The sequence below is a fragment of the Sander vitreus genome, chromosome 1 (assembly GCF_031162955.1).
Source record: "Sander vitreus isolate 19-12246 chromosome 1, sanVit1, whole genome shotgun sequence".
Lineage (NCBI taxonomy): Eukaryota > Metazoa > Chordata > Actinopteri > Perciformes > Percidae > Sander > Sander vitreus.
Window position 1 is genome coordinate 15,842,816 of NC_135855.1, and position 20,662 is coordinate 15,863,477.

A 20,662-nucleotide genomic window follows, 5' to 3' on the forward strand; every position below is an offset into this window, starting at 1 on the left:
AAAAGAAACAATTTTCAGTACTCCACATTATGCTGAGGAGGCATTTTGTCCTATTAGTTTTTAAACATTTTACAGACTAAACAATTACATTTAAAAATGAAGATTAATTAGTAGCCTACAATTATAGTTAGCTGCAGTCCTACACAGTTCATTTGCCATCAACTGACTTAATGCATCTAATCATTTCAGCCCTAAATTGGTGCTCATTCTGCATATTGATTCATCTTCCACTCAGATGCACCTGTGCCAATCAGCTGATCTCTGACAGTGAAAAAGACAAAGACTCTGAGAGATCAACATCCAAGAGTCTCATTGGCTAAGAAAGATGACCAACTCTCTTGTGTAATTAAAGCGTTATTTGTTGGCAGGTTGCACTGGATTGGACCTCTCATTGTCAATCATTCACACTGTTATTCACACAAAAGAAGCGAGTGGGATTAAGTGGGCAACGGAACATGTCCCCTGATCCACCCCTGCAGTTATTTCCTCGGCGTTGCGATGACGGAGTTTAAGGGTTTTTCGATCCCTCAAACAAACTCATGTCTGCGTTTGCTTTATTTGTTCTGATCTCAGAGAAATTGGTATGTGTCACTGATTAAATCCCACTTATTTTGCTTTGGTTATGTGGGTCTCGGTTAGGATTACACAGCTATATTTAGTGCTATGTAAATCAACATCAGAGAACAAGAAGTGCGGTGGTGGAGCTTCTGTACTCGAGTCTCGGCGGGATGCAGCTCTGGTGCTGTAGCTTCATTCCACCTCCTCATTCTCATCCAGGAGAAAATGCCTTTAGACTTTGAAAATGTCAACACATTTGTAAGCTTTAACAGTATCTTACTTCCCTACACAGAACCCACAACACTGATTTGCGACTAAGTGGGGATTAGAGAAACCTCCCCCTCCTCTCTGTTGAGCGCTCGCCAAAATGTGGCCCACTACTTCAACATAAAAGAAGACACTGAACTCAGCATTGTAATTAAACTAAATTTTAACAATTGTCAGTTCTATTGTACAATATTGAACAGGAGTCACAAAAGTGAACAAGAGGCATTGGTTCAAAAGGAAGGATCATACTTTGTGTTCCAGGTTCAGGTGATTTATGAACAGTAGAGTTAAACAGAGAGAGAAGCAAAATGTCCCTTCACAGATCAAAACAGTGATGAAAAAATATAGAATTGTTATAACATCATAGTATTACACAGTAAATGTGCCACTGCAACATATGCCTCTTATTTCAAATGTACCATGTTTCAAGATCGACTTCCCCAAAAGCTGTGACACCATCCTGCAAACAAATCCTCAATTATAAAACCTCTGAATCCTGACAGTTTGGTATATTTTATATATTATCTTACATCTATAGAGACATTATAGGATAAGGTTGATTTACTTGGTATGTTGCAGAGAGGCACCAAAATAAATAAATATGTAAAACAAAAACCAAGAATCTGACAGGGTTTGTAGTGAAAAGGCCAATGCCATCTAAATGTTTTCAGTAAAGTACACTTTCACATTATTCACCCATTGAGCAGCACCTAGTCCCCTCACCCACAAATAACCACCACCATAACAAAGACTAGTGTGTAGGAAGCACATCAACAGCCTTGGAGACATCTTTGTTCTACATATGGACGACAACAACACTATTGAACACACAAAGTCCTCTCAACACTGCACTGACTCATGGGAAAATTGGGGTTCCTATTAATGTTTTTGGATGTTTTTGAAGGAAAGCTCCTGAGACAAGAGAACTTTCCTTCTTAATGCAAACATAATCAAAAAAAGAGTGTTTACGGAAAACACCCACAGAAGAGTTGATGACTTCCTGCTGCGGTCCCTCCTCGGACTGGTTTTGTTCTTTGTGTTTATCACCACATTAACGTCCTCGGGATGGGCTTGCATGCCTGCGCTTTCTTCTCATCTCATTTTATTAGTGAGCATGTTTGTTTTTCATCAGGTTTTCTCACAAAAAGTTATAATTATGGTGATGGTCATCGCTTGGCCAGTTCTCCTTGCCAGGTAGATTTAGACTCACCTGGAGGCACTTTGTGTCATGGCCGTTTGTCATGTATGTGCATATAATCTAATGTGTATAAACTGTCTTCTTACACACCTGAGATAGACGAGAGGCAACAGCAAGGACAGTCTGAAGAAAGATTTCATCTCTAATTCTCTGAGGGGGCCACAAGGATTAACACCAATTATTATTTGAGTGATGCTAAACAGCATCGTCTTTGTGTGTTATTTATTTTAGCCCTTTTTTAGTCCCCTCTTCTACTCTTAGCTCAGACTGCCTGTGAAGAAGTGCTGCAGCCTTCAGAAAAAAAGACAGATGGACAGAATCTAAGAACCCACCATCAGCTTTTTAAAGTAGTCCCCCCCCCCCCACAGAAACAGATAAGAAAGCTCAAAGTGTGACTCTTGGTTTAGTTTCAGAATGCCAGCACACAAAATGGAGCCATTTGGTGGAGCATGCTGGCCTTCTTCCTGCCAGTCTCTCTCTCCCTCTCCAAAAACATCTCTCTCACACATGGTAGTGTTTATTAGAAGCCAAAGCTGATAGTGTCTGAGTGGACATCACCTCGGGGGAGTAGGTGCCACATAGTTTCTGCCCTGAAGACGTACTGTAGTGAATCCTCCGTACCTGACCTCTGACCCTTTCAGCTCAGTGCCACTTCACTCAGTTATCAACACCTAGCTTTGAGAGTCCCTGCCGGAGCTCATGCAGCTCGTCTATCTTTCCATCCAGCGTATCCATGAACTTCTTCAGCTCGTTCTTCATGTTGCCCTGCTTATGTTGACTGTCGTCTATGTCCAGCTGAAGAACCCCAATCCTCCCCTCCAGTTCCTTGTTCTTCGTCTCGGCAGTCTGTAGACAGACATTAGGAGAAAAAGAATTCAGCAGATGGTGAATAAAGAGAACTCAAATTCATTTCTTGAGAGGGGTAACGGAGCATATGATGTAGCAGTGCAGGTGTCTTTATCTTAGCAGAGATGCCAGACCAATGCCCAAGCTTCTTACAGCTACTGTCAATGAGATAACAGCATTTCACTCCTTTGAGTTCTGGGGAACATTCGCCAAAACGCTGTAGGAAATAAATCCCTATTTTCATCATCAGGACTGAAAACAAAGCTTTATATTTAGTAAAAGGTACATCTTTGCGTGAGGATGCGAGGGTAAAGCAAGTCTTTCAGACTAGCAGGCGACACAAGTGACACATTAATGCCTAAGATACCATTGAAGGGAGAGGTTTAAAATAGGAGTGCTAAATGGGTGTTGCGCCTGCATGACTGGATCCTCCAGCTGACTGCTGAAACCTGATCTTCACGTGGGGTGTCGCCTTTAAATAGAGAGGTGCCATGACCACAAACACAGAGGTAGAGTAAGTGGATTCATTTTTTAAAAAGAACTAAGCCACATAAAAGAAACCACACACACATACACATCAGTTTCACTTCCCATTAACTTGTATCTGAATGGACTGGCTGAGTTTTCGTTTTGGGCCCCGTGGATAAACTGAGGTATTTGAGAAATCCCATTGTCTAGGCTTCTCCTCAGTTTGAGTAGCTGGTTAGCTAAACTCATGCTTCAGCCGGTTCTGTTGTCCTTGTCATTCATCCAGCTGGCTGTTGCAGAAACAAACCAGGCGGCCGATCTTTGGGAAGCACAAGAACTTCAGGCATGCCACTGTTGGTTTTATTCTCCTCCCTGCCCCGGCTTGAAAGGCAGCACATGCGTGACAGCTTGGATGATAAAATGCTGCTCTGAGTCAGTCAGAACAAGGCGAGATGAGCGTCACTATCAATGCAGCTCATGTCAGACTTGGCCCCAACGCGATGTACAGTCATTCACCAAGCCTGGCACTTCTAGTTTTACAGAAGGTTTGATATTACTCAATGAGGAATCAGACTTAACAAACAGGGGCTCTTTGTTACAAGGAAGACGGGAGGTGATGGGCGTGAATCTGTATTGTTTTTTGCCGAGTTGGTCATCAAAGCTCTCAAACAACTTTAGCTGTTTTTGTAGTCAGCAAAACAGATCAAATCTGCACTGCAAGGAAACTAATACGCCGTGACAAAGATGTAATATCTCTGTTGCACAGACGAGAAAGAGGACACCTTTTCAAAGAGGCAATAATCTACTCAGTGTTGTACTGGGGATGGACCTTTATTAATAGATACAGTAACCACAATGTGCATTAGTGAGACACGTGACAGGAATGTTGTGTCACCAGCCCTCAGGCAGAACTCTTTCATTCTTTACCTCTGTGTGAAAGCGCATCATGCACTCACGTGTGCTGTGAGCTCAAGCTTTTATACTCTGCTGTAAATCACACCTGAGAGAAATGTGGGGTTTGTGGGATTCCTGGGTGCTTTGAACGTACCTGCAGTTTTGCGGTGATGCTCTCGCACTCCGCCATCAGCTGAGGGATTATCTCTGCCTGCGCCCTCAGATTCTCCAGCTCCTGGGAAAAATAGATACAGAAACCAGTTAATCAAAAGCCAACAACTTGTATCAGGTTGATTTTGTTTCTATATTGTTTCTTAAGAACATTACAGCTCATTTAAAAAAGAAGCCAAACTTTTCAAATGTTAAAGAAACAGTTATACATATTGGGAAATACACTTACTCGCCGAGAGTTAGTTAGATATATCGGTGTTGTTTTTCCAGTCTTTATGCTAAACTAACTGTCTCCTGGCTTCAGCTTCACATTTACTGTAAAGACATGACAGTGGCATCGATCTTCTCATCCAACTATCGGCAAGAAAGCGAATAAACGTACTTCCCAAAATGTCAAACTATTCCTTTGTGAAGCAGCTCAACAAGAACTTTGTATAAATAAAATACAAAATTGACAGAGTTATTATTTATATCAGGAACTATCTGATCAAACAGTAAGTAAAGAGTACAAAGCTTTTTGATACTCGGTGGTGCTACAGACACATTTCAGGTGGTACCAAACAAAGATGGCAGCAATACAAAGCAAGTAAGACTTAGACTTCTCTTTATTGATCCTTTTGGGATGACTCCCGCAAGGAAATTAGATTTCCAGCAGCAGATTTTTAGCTAAATATTTTTTACAAAAAGTAAACAAACAGTGAACAACAATAAACTACAGATAAATATATAGATATATAGGACTATGTATGGTATTGTGTTATTGTACAGTTAATAAATAAATGACATTTAGCATAAATTAGCAGTTAAGAGCAGTTAGAGTGTCCAGGTATGTATGTGAGTAGATTATTAATTTATTGCACAGTGAAGGAGTGAGTGGCTACCACTCCTTCCCTTCCTTCCTGTTCTGTCCTCTTTACCGAACGAAACAGAGACTAGACTGATTACTGACAACTTGATTCTGTTTTTCATCTCAATCAAACATCTATTATCACTGTGAAAGTTTCATCTTACACACACACAATTCTTCATAGCATCACTCCAAGCAGTTGCACACCAAGTAATAATGGGCCGGGTCTTTGTAGTCACCTGCTGCAGCTTTGTTCTGTTAGTTCACGTGTGGCCTGTGCTGGGGTCAATACCACAGTGAACACTTAATAATTCATAGGCAAGTTAATAATTGGGGGAGTGGAGCATGTGCATTTCTAGGCGGGGGTGAGTCACTCGGCAGATGAGCCTCTGTGGGCCGTCTGCTGTATTAACAATGAGACTTCCTTCTGCAGGCCCCTCGGTCAGTCAGGAGCATTATGCTCATACACAGGACTGTGGAAATGCTGAAGCCCAGAAGGACACGATTCTTTGCATATAATATTTCAAAATAGCTCCAGCTCTTTGAACTACTTCTTCTCTGTTGTTGTGTAAGATGTACCACTCTCCAAGGAATATGTTATACTAATACTCAGGCTGCCAGGTGCTAAACTAGAATATCCCAGAGTCACACCGTGTACCTCAGGGAATTTAAAAGGGTCTTTACGCAGCAGAGCCATAAACGTCATTATGTTTCAACACTATTCAATTCAAACTAAACGATTAGTTGTCACTTATCACTATAGAAAAAGGCAGCAAGACTCAGATGTTGCCAGAAACGGGTCCTAATCATTTGTCTGCAGACAGAAACCACATTTAACCAGCAACAAGCAAAGGTCAAAAGACTGTGTGGCCGCGCGGGGCTCATCCTCTTTAGAAATACCAGCACCATTCGGCTCCGCTGAGCTGACAGTCAGCTAGTTTGGATCATGGATGACTGATGCAGTAGACATAAGGCGATGCCACTAATAGCATTTGTGCCAAAATTCCCTGCTGCTCTGACTACATACAAAATCAATGGATACATTTACATTCCCCAGTCTGACTATTTTCACAGTGGAGTTTAATTGTACCAAAACAGGACATGTATCAAGTAAATTGCTGAAAAAAAAACAAGCAGCACAGAAAAGTAAGATAAAAGGACATTGAGAGAAAAACACTGGGCAGTAGAAAGGTCTGGGTTTAGCTGGGTAGGCGAAAATAACAAGACAGATCCATACAACACCCAAGATCCCACAGCAAAACCTAGGGTTTCCTACTGAGGTATAATCACCTCCTGAGGGAGAGGAATGGTACTGAGTAAGAACAAGAGGCGAAGAGCTGAAATGTTGAAGAAGAGAAAGTAGATCTGTAACTTCAGGAGATGAAGAGGGGAGTGTTAACATGAGAACTGTGATTTTCTTTATGAAGAAAGGATGAAGGGGACTGAGTGAATCATAAACTGTCAAGGTAAAATACCACAAAAAAACATTGTTTTACAAACTTTACAGACAGCCTTGCTCTCAACAGTGGCCCTGTTGTTTCAAGACAAATGTACTGTAGACGGCTCACCTGCTCTTTTTCGTGCAGCTCATTCTCCAGCTCCTGCACTCGTACAGACAGTTGGGCGTTTTTTTGCTTCTCCTGATTGGCTTCGTTACACTGAGCTTCTAGTTCTGTAATCTGCACACAGAACAAAAAAAGGAGACGTTTATTAAAAATGTTTTTACTCTGAAAAGTAGTCGATGTGTGACAACAGGTTTTTAGAAGATATTCCCATACTTTTATTTTATTTGTGAAATCCTAAATATTATAAGTGACATCATGTTGAAAACTGACACTATTTAGTTAGACTAATTAGACAAAAAACAAACTTGCAGCATGTTGCAAAAGGAAGAGTATCATTGCAACACCAGCCCAGCTGCAGTAACAGCCCACATTGATTATGAAACTAAAATGATTTCATTTATAGTGGACTCCGGTGCAGGGAACACAGAAACTAATAAAATGCGCAGTACTTTGCTTGCTCAAAGTGAAGAAATGGGAAAAACTTGATCTTTATCAAAGTTTGGTGAGGGACTCACTTATCCCACCATACAGATTTTAAATGATAGATTAACAGATAATCTACTCATTTTGAGAGAATTTGTTGTGCAGTTTTGTTCCTTTTATAAAAGACGCAACAGAGTTTCTAACCTGTCACCTTTTCTGCCAGCAGGTTGGAAGGGTTTGTCTACATTATTTAACTTCCCTGACTGTATTACCTTTTCCCTGAGCGTGTCACTCTCTTCCTTGCAGGCACTAAGTTGTTTCTTCCAGCTCTCTACATTAGCGGAGGACTCCTGCAGTGCGTCCACCAGCCTGGCATTATTTTCTCTTAAAGTCTGCAGCTCTGTTTCCCACTTCTTGGCGTTGGTGTTGCTGTCAGACCAGAGAGAGAGAGAGAGAGAGAGAGAGATTAATGGAGGAAAAAATTAGGCAGGTTAGTGCTGAAATGCCTGGGGCGTGTGCTCACTGACATGACACATAATGCTACAATATCCTTCCAGTCATGACCATTTAATTAGGTGTTGATGTACATCACACTGCCAAGACATATTTCGATCATTAAAATAAGAAATAAGTGGGAAAAGTCTCAAAAGGTCTAATGAGCTGCAGCCCTGATATGTACCAACATACAGTTTGTTATCTTTTCATACCACAGAGAGTGGGTTTCTGTCTTATCATTAAGGTTGAAGAGATTGCGATGTATATTTAGTATGCATCGCTGTTCCCTTCCACATGCATGGCTGGTTCGAAGTGTGCTACTCTCCATCAAATGTGGACAGACTTGCAGCAGCATTCTGCAACCCTAGGCTGTTTCACTGCTGTGACACACTTCCACAAAACAAAATCTCAAAGCATTGTGAAGGCATGGAAACGGGCCAACCGAGACAGGGAGCAATGGTGGCCCACACTGTGTTTTACAACCACAAGTTGGAGGGGTTAACGATACATGTAAGCTTGATGCACTGGGTTGGAACACATGTTTTCTCCTTTAACGTTTTGTTTAGAATCAGTGTTTTAAACACGCATGATAAAGCTTTATTACAGATCTGTATTTTCCTACATAGGATGTTTCCTGGAAATAACTTTCCAATTTGGTACCAATTATAAGACACCGTTGCTTGAGTTTAGTTAGTTGTCCATAAGGATTTATTTAATTGAACTGGTCACTGTAAACCAAAGTAAATATTCGTTAGGTACAAAAAACAAGCAAAGAAGGGAAGAGCACTTTAGATTTGTATAGCTGACTTTTCGACAACAATGTACCTTCCTATGAGCTTAGAGCATTTTACATGCGGCGTAATTCAATTCAATTTACTCATGCAGATGTTCATTTCATTCTTATTTTCTTGTGTGCGTAAGTATTGCCAGTGAAGGTCTGCTAATTGGTCTTTGTTTTACCTCAGGATCTTATATTCCATCTGGATCAAATCTCAGTGATTATTTTGTTGCCACCCAGTACTAATTCTGGCTAAATTTATTCACTGTAGTTTTAGTTGACTCAGATGCCCTTGGGTCATTTTAATCCCATCTGGAACCACAGCTGGTGTTTCATGCAATTACCGATTTATACACTCAGCATCTGGATTATAAAAGGCCATATAACCAAATGGTGGAGTAGAGCAGTGTCACTCTTTAGATTAGATCAGATGATTTCTGAGCCCTTAGTGGACATGTTATTATCCCGGCAGCAATAAAATGAACAGTTTGGTGCAGAGATAATTAGAAAAAAAAAAAAGAAGAAAAACAATTTGTGAAAGTGATTAGGGGCTGCTGTGAGTTTACATGATATGCCCGTTGAAGTGAGTTTTGCTGTATTGTCAGATTATGTGGCACGTGATTTTATCTTTAGACATTAACATTTAGATGCAAATCACATTAAAGAGGTTCTTCTGAGGTTTCTAGAAAGTAAACCTTGCCTCTGTTCTACTGCACTCTTGAGACGTTCGTTCTCGGTCTTCAGCACAGCAGCCTCCGGAACAACATGAAAGATTTTCTCATCATCTGTTCCATTAAGGCTGGACGCCTGGTTGGATGAGGGCGTCTCACGTCCAGACTCCTGGTAGAGGACAGAGGGAGAAGCGTTACGGTTCAGGGCAGGTTTTGATTCAGTCTACCTGCAGCTTTCTAATGGTCTGATGGGTTAAAATCCATAAAATGTGTCTCATAAATCTAGCTCTGACTGTGGAAAAAAGGCCCTGGGCTTCTTTCAGTGAAACACTGAAAACACCCCATCAACACGTCAGCTTTGACAGTGGAGGGGTGTGGAAAAAGCGATGCCAGTATTTATCGTGTCATATGGCCCAGCAGCTTTGTGTGTCTCAGAGTGGGCTTCCTGCCACCGGGAGTCAGCGCAGGCAGAGAGCAGGCCAGGATGCTGGATGTACCTCCACTCAACGCTGCTTACTTAATGACAGAATTATCAACTTGAGATCATCTGTGTTGAACTGAGAAACGTTTATTGGTTTATTATTTTCACTGGCTTCCTTGTCCTCTTAACTGCTGCGGTGCCTGGCAGGTAGTAAGTATCTTAGGATAACCTTTGACCTTCTTTTATGACAATTCACTCGGTTGTGTTGACGTGTTATATTCAACCCAAGCTTCATAGGCCTGTGTTCATATAAACATTTAAACTTAATTTTTTGAATTATTAATTATGCCAGAAGCTATTACTAAACACATACACTGTACCCATTGGTGCTTGTGGAAAGGAAAGTGAGCTAACATTTTTAATTGCTTATTTTCTCTGCAGTGTTGCTAGTTTTCTCTCTGTACAGTGACTGTAGATGAGACAGTACGATAGCAGAGAGATATCCTTTACCTGGGAGTGATTACTCATTGTCTCCACCTTTTCTTGAGATTCCCTTACTAGCTTGGCTGCATCTTTTACCTCCTGGAACTTCTCAGAAAACTGAAAATATGAGAGAGACGTGAAAGAGCTGTGATGATTAGTGGCAATACAAGCTGAAATACAAGCTGAAATGTCATACGCAGTGTGGCTCATCTTAAAATGTTTTGGGAGATCATGGAGCCGGCTACCTAGTGATAGTGAGGATTTAAGAATCAGATATACCCTTAAATCATTTTCTGATTGCTTCATTTCCCCATCTGATGTTCAATTGGTAAAAAAAAATAAAAAAATAAAAATTGTCAGTACCGTCACTCTACAGTTTTAGGAAAAATAAATAAATCAACTTTCTCTAAGCTTTACGGATGCTTTCGTGATTTCATGTGATGCTGCGGAAATGTTTCCTCTCACCTTGGCCAGTTGCTGCTCCGAAGCAAAGCCCAGTCCAAACACAGTGTTGGCCCTGCTGTCCGCCCACTGGCCAAACTTCTGCGATGTCTTGGTGAACGTCATGTTCGGCGTGATGGTACTGTTGATGATCACCTGTTAGGACAAAACAGCTTATCATTAATGTCCTAGCCCTATTGGATATCATACGGCTAATCAATCCAGATGTATAATACTCCCAGCATGGTTCTCAGGTCCATCTGACTGGCACACTCCCTCAGAAAGATGCCTGCTGCTGGGTTTTGAAAATTGTACGTCTCGTCCAGCCAAGACATTAAAGAAGGAACTCCAGCAGCTGCATTTACATGATGACTAGTCCTATTGATTATGCAAAGGACAACCCCTTATTGTAGCTTTATAATTACTGTAGCTGACAAATTTGATTACAATTGGCTGCATACTATTTATTATTTTTTTCTTAGGATCCATATGCCTGTTTGACAGCCTTTGTAAAATACAAAGCTATTTTGTAAAGCAATCTTTGGACGTATTTAAAGAGTATTGATCTTCTGAAGAAATGAAATGTAAATTAATGATGCAGGATGGCAAATGGTGAGAGAGTTGTTGTGCCCTACAATGTCCTGTGAATCAAATTATCTATCTTAAATGCTTTTTCATTTTAAGATATGTAACAGAGTCTACTATACCCCTGCCACTAAGTTTCACATGCAACAAGCGCCAACATAATTTACTGGGATGCTATTAACACATGATGTCGTAGTATCTGTCTGTTCAGGACTTTTGGGGTTGTTGAGTATCCAAAGGTTTGTCTGAATTGACAGGTAGGGCCATACCACACAAACAGACTTTGCTACGACTTAATGATGAATCAAATGAAAGAGGAATTGTTAAAGGTTTTACAGCTGCCAAACTTTAAGTCCAAAGAGGCCTGCTGCCTCACAAACATATTATTATGACATTGTATTCCTTGAGCCGCCCAAAATGAATATTGCAAAATCCTCCAATTTGGAAATGTGGTCACACGGAGTAGTGCAAATAAAGCCTAAGCTTCGTGGGTCATGACCAGAGAAAGACCACACATTACACCCTACTCTATTTATTATGGTCAAGCAGTCCATGGGAGACCCCATGGGCAGGGCGGTTGAATGGGTTGTTCAGAGTCCGTTTGTGTGTGTGTGTGTGTGTGTGTGTGTGTGTGTGTGTGTGCGTCAGTCAATCTCTATTTGTGAGCAAATCTTTATTTGCAATTGTGAGACAAAATGGCAGAAATAATTTGAATGTTTTGTATGCACATACAGAATATACCCCACCCATGTTCACCCACCCCTTGGCGGCAACCCACACTATGCAGTGGTGACTGCTGACCCACTATCCTCCAAGTAGTCAAATTACATTCTCCATATTTGCTACAATACATATTCACCTGTTGTAGATATGCAGTAAATCAGCTGCTAGAAAATATCTGCTGCAGTCTAACATTGTAACTAGTGCACGAGGCAGTGACAGTAGAAACCAATAGATGCAGAACACTATTTTAGCCTGACCAGACTGCCCAGATTTGTGTGCGTTTACTACATCACTGTAGATATATGAACATGTCTAATCATATAAGAACAGCTAAATGTGCATGTTAACACAAGCAGCTTTAATTTACTACTGCGCATGTACACAAACTCTATCTCACTACCAAGATATAAGAGAAGTTAAAAACAGCACATGGAAATTGCCCTAACAATTAAGAAACAATGGACAGTTTAATCACAGTGCAGCCCTTGTTTCATAGCAACATGGCTCTAATCACAGGATTCGAGAATTCAAATTGCTGACAGACTCGTGTCCTTTCCTACACCCCCACCGTTTCCCTCTACATCTTTTCAGTGGCAGAGGTGTTGAAACGCTTTACACTGCATCATTACTGGACACAGAGACCCAAAATGCAGAGACTGAGCTAACAGAATGAGGACATTAGCACACAATCAATACCCTCATTTCTGACCCATTCAAAACAATGCTAATGGGTCCTGAAGAGGGAGATCACTGCACATACATAAAGTGTCATTTACTGCAAATATTACAGTCGCAACCTCTGATTCAGGCTGCATTCCCACATCAAGGGATTATAAGGAGAGTGGCACATTAAGGTGCCAGTAATCTGATTTTAAAAGCATGACTCTTTCAGAGGCTTTATCAAAACAAAGATTACCTAATTTCCCCTGAAGAGGAACCTGAGCAAAGCCTGAACAACACTCACACGTCTCATCTCAAGCAGCTGAGTGAATATTTAACAGAGTTCACCGTGTTGGCTCAAAGAGAAGTGTTGAGATAAAATGAAACTTTAATGATCAATGTGGAAAAACTGGGCCGTTGCTGCAGAATGAAGCAAAAAATAAAAGGAAAGATTGAGGTAACCAGATGGTTAGCATACCTAACCAACCTTTTAAACATTACATGTCAAAAAGAAATGTGAATCTAAATAGTTTCCTTTCTGAAAAACTGTCGCAGGTTATCCTCAAACTTATCAGATTAATCACAGGTCAATCAGCCAATTAGAGTCTAAATTTCTTCTCAGTTTCATCTTCTTTGTTTGCTAGAAATCCTGTCAAGAGCCTCCTCGACATAATCATGTTCTCAATGTTTGCTTGAAGTTGTATCTCTTCAAATTGACAACCGACTTGTCAAATTCAACTTGAACTGAGGTAGTTAACCTGTCCCTTGTTGGGCTGATATGCCTGAATTGCTAGATTTTATGACATAAAACTTATGTTACTGACTCTTGATTTACGTATATAAAATGGGCATTTAAAAATGAGTGAAATTGGTTAAATCAATTGGACAAGATCAGCCTGTTTTTTAAGTAAAAAAAAAAGTAATAATAATAACCTATAGGTGTAAAGGTACAAAGTAAAGCTACAGTGAGTCACTGAACCTGCCTCTGTCTGTGTTATGTAACAGGATAACAACCAGCATGAGCAAGATCAACTTCATACCCCTGAAACCCCCCCCACACACACACACACACACACACCCCCCTACCTAACACTTGCACCAGTGTCCAGCTCTGAACACCTGAAACTCACTCAGAAGTAGGCTGGACCATAATCCAATTTTATCGATGATTGACTTAATTATTTCAAGTTAATTGTGATTAAAAGCTAACAACATTGTTAATGAAGTTTTTGTTTTAAACATATGAAGAGTTTGGTTTGATGTAGAGCTGAAGCAAATTAAGTCAATTAATCAACTACCTGATAGACAGAAATCTAGAACCATTTTGATTGGCCGTTTTAAGTCATTCTTCAAGCAAAAATACCCTAACATACCCTAGTTCCAGCTTCTTAATTTTTAGAATTGTAAAACTGAATATCTGTTTTAGACTGTTGGTCAGACAAACCAAGCCAATTTAACCCTTGTGTTGACTTCGGGTCACGCTGACCCATTTTAAATTTTTGTTTTATCTCAGAAAATATGGGACGTAGAAATAAGCGCTGAAAAAGTGTAGAAGAAAAATTACAAAATTTAAAACGTTGGAAAAAGCAAAAACAAACTGTGAAAAAAGGCATTAAAAACGTAAAGGTTGAAAGGAAGACAACACAAGGGTTAAGGCATCACCGGGTTTGTTGATCAAAACATTAATCGAATAATCAATATTGCCAATCAATCATTTACTTTTTTAAATATTGTGTGTTTTATCTTTTTTACTTTGTTTTTTATTTTTATTTATTTACTGCTGCTGCACTGATTTCCACCAATGTAATTTTGTTGCACCCATACAATTACAATAAAATATCTTGAATCTTATTTTATGTAATTAATATTTTATACATATTGCGAGATATTTTGAAAAAGAAAAATAGTGACAATAAATGTAACCATATAGCCCAGCCTTACACATAACTAATCTTTGAAAAGGTTATTGATTCTGTATTATGGTTGAACGCCTACAGAAACAGGATTAGCAACATGAGTATCAGCAGAAAAATGCATCTACTGATGTGGAAACCCAACTAATTATCTGTACGTTAACATACAGGACTTCTTGGTTGTCCCCATCTTCGTTGGCTTTGTAATTGTATGTTGGCATGTATGAGTGTACAACTAAGTGAGCAAGCGAGTGAGAGTGGGAGGGTGAGACAGAGGGAGGGAGAGCAGAGTGACACTGGCAGCTGTGCCGGTGGTGAGCTGGGCTGTGGATCAAGTAGCACAGGAGGCGCAGAGCGAAGCTGGGCTGGCCAATGGCCTGAGGGTCAGATGGAAACTCAGAGACAGCCAGGAGGTTATTGGAGATATCTTCCTCAGCTGATTATGTGTCTGCAGAGTGCACAGAATCTGCAGAGTCAGTAAGATAGGAGATGTAGAACATGGGGGAGGAGTCTATGAGGGGGAAAGAGCTGTGATCACTTGTCAAGCACCAAATGCCAGAAGAATGTGTCATAGCTGAAAACAAGGACACCCTCTACACAAAGCGGTAACTTTTTTAAGATGATAAAAACTAATTTTTTATCTAGAGCAGTGGTTCTCAACCTGGGGGTCGCGAGATAATTTCTGGGGGCCGCCAGATGGTTGGGGAGGAAAAAAAAAAAAGACAATTTAGACTGGGGAATGTTTTTTTTATATTATTATGTGAAGTTTGGTGCATTTCATGTGTTAAATTCAGAGCTTCACGCTAACACCGACCTCATTAGTCTGGGGGGGGGGTTGCAACTCGAAAAAGGTTGAGAACCACTGATCTAGAGAGCCAAAAGTCTCGGCTAACTTCTGACTCCATTCCACATATTATATAAAACAAGTTTGTTTTTAATCTGAAACAATATTCCGAAACATGTTAATTGAATATTGGTTTTTTTTGGTGGCTTGTGGCTCGGAGGTAGAATGATCAATCCCAGGCCACATGTCCATCCACATGTCAAAATGTCCCAAGATACTGAACCCCAAGTTGCTCCCCAGTGCTGAATGTATAGCTGTCCACTGCTCCTAATACTTGGGTTAAATGCAGTAATAGAATTTCCCTACATTGTACGTATTACATTGTATTGTATGTGGCAATAAGTTTAACATTGGAGTACCTCACTATTATACTCACTAATTGGTCAACAATTGCAAACTTCAGTGAGTTCCAGTTGTATGGATTACATTGTACCAATGTATGGCACACAGCCTAGTTTTTGAAGTATATAAAAAATAATGGTGACAAATGGGCAGCGAGGATGGTCATGATGATGATGAACAGGCGGAACTGGCAGCAGTGTTATAACTGAAACACAGCCAAAGAAAGGCGAGACGATGGTCGCCATGTCCTCTCATCAAAGCAGAAAGCAAAATGGAAAATTGTGATTGCTCATCAAGCAGAGGTGTGATGTAGATGAAGTGAAATCTTAAATATCTTTTGTGTCTGCCAATCACTTTAAAGACTTGATGCATTTGATCTCACCATATATTATGGCCTGCAAAAACACGCTGTTCCCTGATGGCAATGACGCAGGTTTGGTTTTAAAAGAGAGGCGGGGGATTAACATAGTTGGAGTGAGGGGTGCACCACCACATTAAAATCATAAAATGAAGACTAGATGAGGATCTACCGACTTACATACTATGAATGAGCTAGCCCTCATGCTTTCCATAATCATAATAGCGGAAGCCTAATTCAAAAATAAGAAATTATGTTTTCATTTTGTATTATTAAAGCTCTGATTTTACACTACAGAAAATGTCGCTTCATGACTGTAGCACTAAGGACTGGAACATGCTTCTCCAGGCTACACATGCATGGGTCCCTGCATTGATCCACAGACCTTCACGCGTATCTTCACTGAACTATAATTCAAGCTTGAGACAAGACAATGAGTGGGCAATTGCAGTCACAATAAACACATCATTACAACATACAGGAAATTCAGTGTCTAAGGCTAGAATCATGATTCTACTATGATTCAACTTTGAGTCTTTACAGTCAGCGATGCACAGCAGCCTTTTCATTGGAAGAAGTTAATAAATACTTATGCTTTAGATGACATTCATGTATTTCTAATTATTTGTTATTCCAGTTTGTTTCTAACAAAATAGTCAATGATAGGCAATGTTGTTTACAATACTGAACTTCCTGATATTGGAGATGCATATTAGGTCATACCAGCTTTGGTGTGAGTGCACTATAATCCTAATGGATGATTGTTTTGGGACTTGTATCAACCCAGTGCATTCTCTCATCATGATGGCTGGGAAAACAGTAAAGTACCCAATCTAGTTTGACTTTAATGATTCATCCAAACTCCAACTCAAAAGTGTAGGGGGCATATACTGGAGTCCGAAGCTCTAGGCAGACATGTCCTTTTCATCGCCAGTGGAAGTAATGCTTTTATAATGCATTTCAAACATTATACCATACAGGTAGAGAAACTATATGGTGCACTTGGGGTGCAGCCACAATTTTACAGGAGGGCAATGTGATGATAACACACAGGGAAAATGGCTGTTAGTAGGCCGTATACATTAAACTAGTTAAAAACTGACATCTAGCAAACCTGCCAGCCACATTTTACAAACTCACTTAGATGAATTTGAATTCTTATTCTTGGCAGATAAACGTCTTTTAGCTCACCAGCTCTCGGCACATGAGCCAATATGTAAATTGTGGACACTGGCTGTGAGAGTAGTAAGAAATAAAGAAAAAATAGGTAGTTAAAGGGAGAATATGTAGTAGAGCGTTTTTTTTTTTTTAACGTTATTCCAGAAAGTTATCACACTTGAAATAGTACAGTAAGAATACCCTTTACTGTGTTGTCATAGTAGGTTCATCGCTGTATGAGAAGTGCGATTCAGGATGAGCGAAAGTCAAAAGTGCTGAGATGCTTCTCTACTTGCCATATCATCCTCCGCGAGTTGCCCGGCCATCACGGATGGAGGAATATAAGCTGACGGCCTGTCATAGTTAGTGAGTACAGCAGCACAGCCTATTCTTCTGGACAGACCTGTCTTCCTTGCAGCTAGAGCACACAATACAAACTATATTTAACAGTTATTTGATATGACTCAACATTTCCTTCATTTCGGTTGCTTTGCTCATACCAACATGACTTACTGAAATTAACTGGAAACAGATCTCTATTTAAATCGACATTGAATTTTATTTAATAAATGTTCATCTTCATAACTCTCATATAGCTGCTCCCTGTGGACATTATATGACACATCCTGCTCTGTTAATCAAGGTTACAGGAGGATGGAGAGTATCAGGACAGAAAGGATAACAGGAGTGGGAGAGCAGAGAGAAGACTCCTGGCTTTGAGGATATAGAGGACATACAAGCCCATAGATGCATGGATTGAGAAATAAAGTCGATTTAGATCTCTTTCTTACAAAGAAAACACAGTTTTGGATAAAGACTTCCAAATCGTATCGTCAGTGCTGTAGCTGCAAAAGTGCTGCTTGATGACATAACAAATTAGAGTCTTGCTTCTCTGGCTTCTAGCCGTGGGACGAGAGCTATTTTGAAGCTAACATATTCTGACCCAACAATGCTACGCAGGAATAGAGAACTAATATGTTTAATTTATTTTAAAGATTTACTTTAAGATTTACTAATCTAAAAATCTCATATGCCGTTTGCATTATTTCTCACTGTTAAGAAGTCCTACAGTATGCAATAGCAGAAAATGCTTGCTATGCAAATACTTTGCATTCACATATATCTATGTTGAGTTCCTGCGAGACCCACCCTTCAGCTGTTGGGTTGGTAATCCTAACACTGCGTGTTAAGTTGAAAAGGTGCATGGTAAAAATACGTACTATAATGGACACAAACAGATCCATACTGTCAACCCATTCAGTCTCTGAAGTGGCTCTGCAGGTAATCTGTGTGATTTAAGATTGTGCGAAAGGTGATTGCTTGACGGTGTCTACAGAGGGATACCGGTGTCATAACTCTCCTCCATTTTTAACACAGAGAGAAGACTCTGATCGCCATGGAAACGCATACTCTACTCTTTCCATTAGCGGAGGAAGGTGTGAATATGAGACATAGGCACACTCATATGGGGTCTATTGTCACAGGCATGATTTAACGTCAACATCATGTTCTTGTGTTGACAAATCAAAATGATTTTGGAAAATGAGCTACTGAGAATGTTCCCATACGGTGCATGTTATATAACCAAGCGATTCCTTGTTCTTCAACACACCTGGGTGAAATAGAATTCAAAAGAAAAACATCAGGTCAAAAGTCGACCGAAGACGAAGAGCTTATTCAGTGGGACCACTATTTACAAGGATGTCAGCTGTTTGTTGATGATAGTAAATCACAGATAATTGGGTTTAATTACGACTCAACAGGTGTGCAGATCTTGGCTGCTTTTGGTAATTTATTAAAGAGGATGATTGCTGATGTTCAGACTTTGATTTCAATATGCATGTTACTGTTCTGTGCTGAATTATTAACACATATGGTATTTGTAAGCCTTACATAAACTCATGTCTATCTTAAAGTGCTCATATTATGCTCATCTTCAGGTTCATAATTGTATTTAGAGGTTGTATCAGAATAGGTTTATGTGGTTTAATTTAAAAAAAAAAAAAAACACCATATTTTTGTTGTACTGCACATTGCTACAGCTCCTCTTTTCACCCTGTGTGTTGAGCTCTCCGTTTTAGCTACAGAGTGAGGCATCTCACTTCGGTTCTATCTTTGTTGGGAGTCGCACATGTCGCACAAAACAGTGTTTTCTGTTTGAGATGGTAAGTCCTTTTGGGGTGGACTTTGGGCGTTTTCACTTTGTAAGGCAAGGCAACGCAGCTTTATTTGTATAGCAAATTTCAGTAACAGGGCAACTCAAAGTGCTTTTACAGTGCAGTATAAGAATTGAACAATTATTTAAAGAAAGGCAACATCAAAAAGATAGGTCTTCAGCTTTGATTTAAAAGAACTGAGAGTTGCGGCGGACCTGCAGTTTTCTGGGAGTTTGTTCCAGATATGTGGAGCATAAAAACTGAACGCTGCTTCCCCCTGTTTAGTTCTGACTCTGGGGACAACAAGCAGGCCTGTCCCAGACGACCTTAGAGGTCTGGGTGGGTCATAGTGTAGTAGCAGATCAGAAATGTATTTTGGCCCTAAACCGTTTAGTGATTTATAAACCAGCAAACATATTTTGAAATAAATTCTTTGAGGCACAGGAAGCCAGTGTAAAGACTTCAGAACTGGAGTGATGTGATCCACTTTCTTGGTTTTAGTGAGGACTCGAGCAGCAGCGTTCTGAATCAGCTGCAGCTGTCTGTTTTTTTTTAAATGTCAGCTGTCTCTCCTTAGAGCAGTTAAATGTTTCCCATCATCTCTTTCTTATATGGTTACATACACACACACACACACACACACATACAGACTCACAGTATGCACACACACATACCTTGGATCCATCCACGCTGATGATGCGGTAGCTGTTCCGTGTGCTGTCGTAAAAATAAGAGACAGTGACGGCCTGCTTGCTGGCAGGGACCCAGTTCTTCTTGGTGGTTGGGTCGATTTGGAAGACATGGGCCCTGGTGGTGTAGATCGGCTGCTCCCTGGAGAGCAGAGGACAGAGGATAGGGGATGACATGAGGGAAGGACAACTGCAGATAAGACACACACTATGCAACTACAGGGACACTGTGCTGTGTCTCCAGAGATGCAGAGTCCTTTGAGTTTCAGCACAGACAGACAGGTGATAATGTAACACAAACACTAAGTCTTAGCAACCCAAAGCCAGTAGCACATCAACAGCCCCTCCCCTTTCATAGGCAACAGTAACACATAGCTAGGTGTTTGTGCGAGACTGTGCACTTGTATGCATGTGTATGCACTTGCATCTATTGTCTAATGGAAGATGTCCCCTGTGCACCAAATACATCCAAGACAATTGTCTACGTGTGGTAACACGGTTAAACGAGGAGAAGACTCACCGTCTGTCAGAATCAGTAACGGTGTGGCCTACAGTGAGTGGTGTGTGGACGTTGAAATGTGGTCAGAGATAAATTTTCCTGACATTTGGAAAAACTGCTTTTATTAACATCATGTTCAAGAATTTCAGCCATATCACCCAACCCTGTAAGAATTACTTCACATTGCTTCTCTTCTCTTTAGGCTTTAG

The 20,662-nt window shown here is 40.3% G+C and overlaps 1 protein-coding gene across 1 annotated transcript in view; it reads right to left on the reverse strand.

Annotated features, from left to right (window-relative positions):
* Positions 1-970: 970 nt before the first annotated feature.
* homer2 (homer scaffold protein 2) overlaps positions 971-20,662 on the reverse strand; it is a 30,658-nt gene continuing 10,966 nt past the window's right edge. Inside the window, exons 2-9 of the mRNA XM_078244423.1 lie at positions 19,940-20,096; positions 10,551-10,682; positions 10,113-10,202; positions 9,211-9,350; positions 7,510-7,666; positions 6,818-6,928; positions 4,386-4,466; positions 971-2,869 (exon numbers count right to left, since the gene is read on the reverse strand). Of these exons, the coding sequence (XP_078100549.1) occupies positions 2,681-2,869; positions 4,386-4,466; positions 6,818-6,928; positions 7,510-7,666; positions 9,211-9,350; positions 10,113-10,202; positions 10,551-10,682; positions 19,940-20,096 (1,057 nt within the window). The 3' untranslated portion in view covers positions 971-2,680. The remainder of the gene's footprint in view (positions 2,870-4,385; positions 4,467-6,817; positions 6,929-7,509; positions 7,667-9,210; positions 9,351-10,112; positions 10,203-10,550; positions 10,683-19,939; positions 20,097-20,662) is intronic.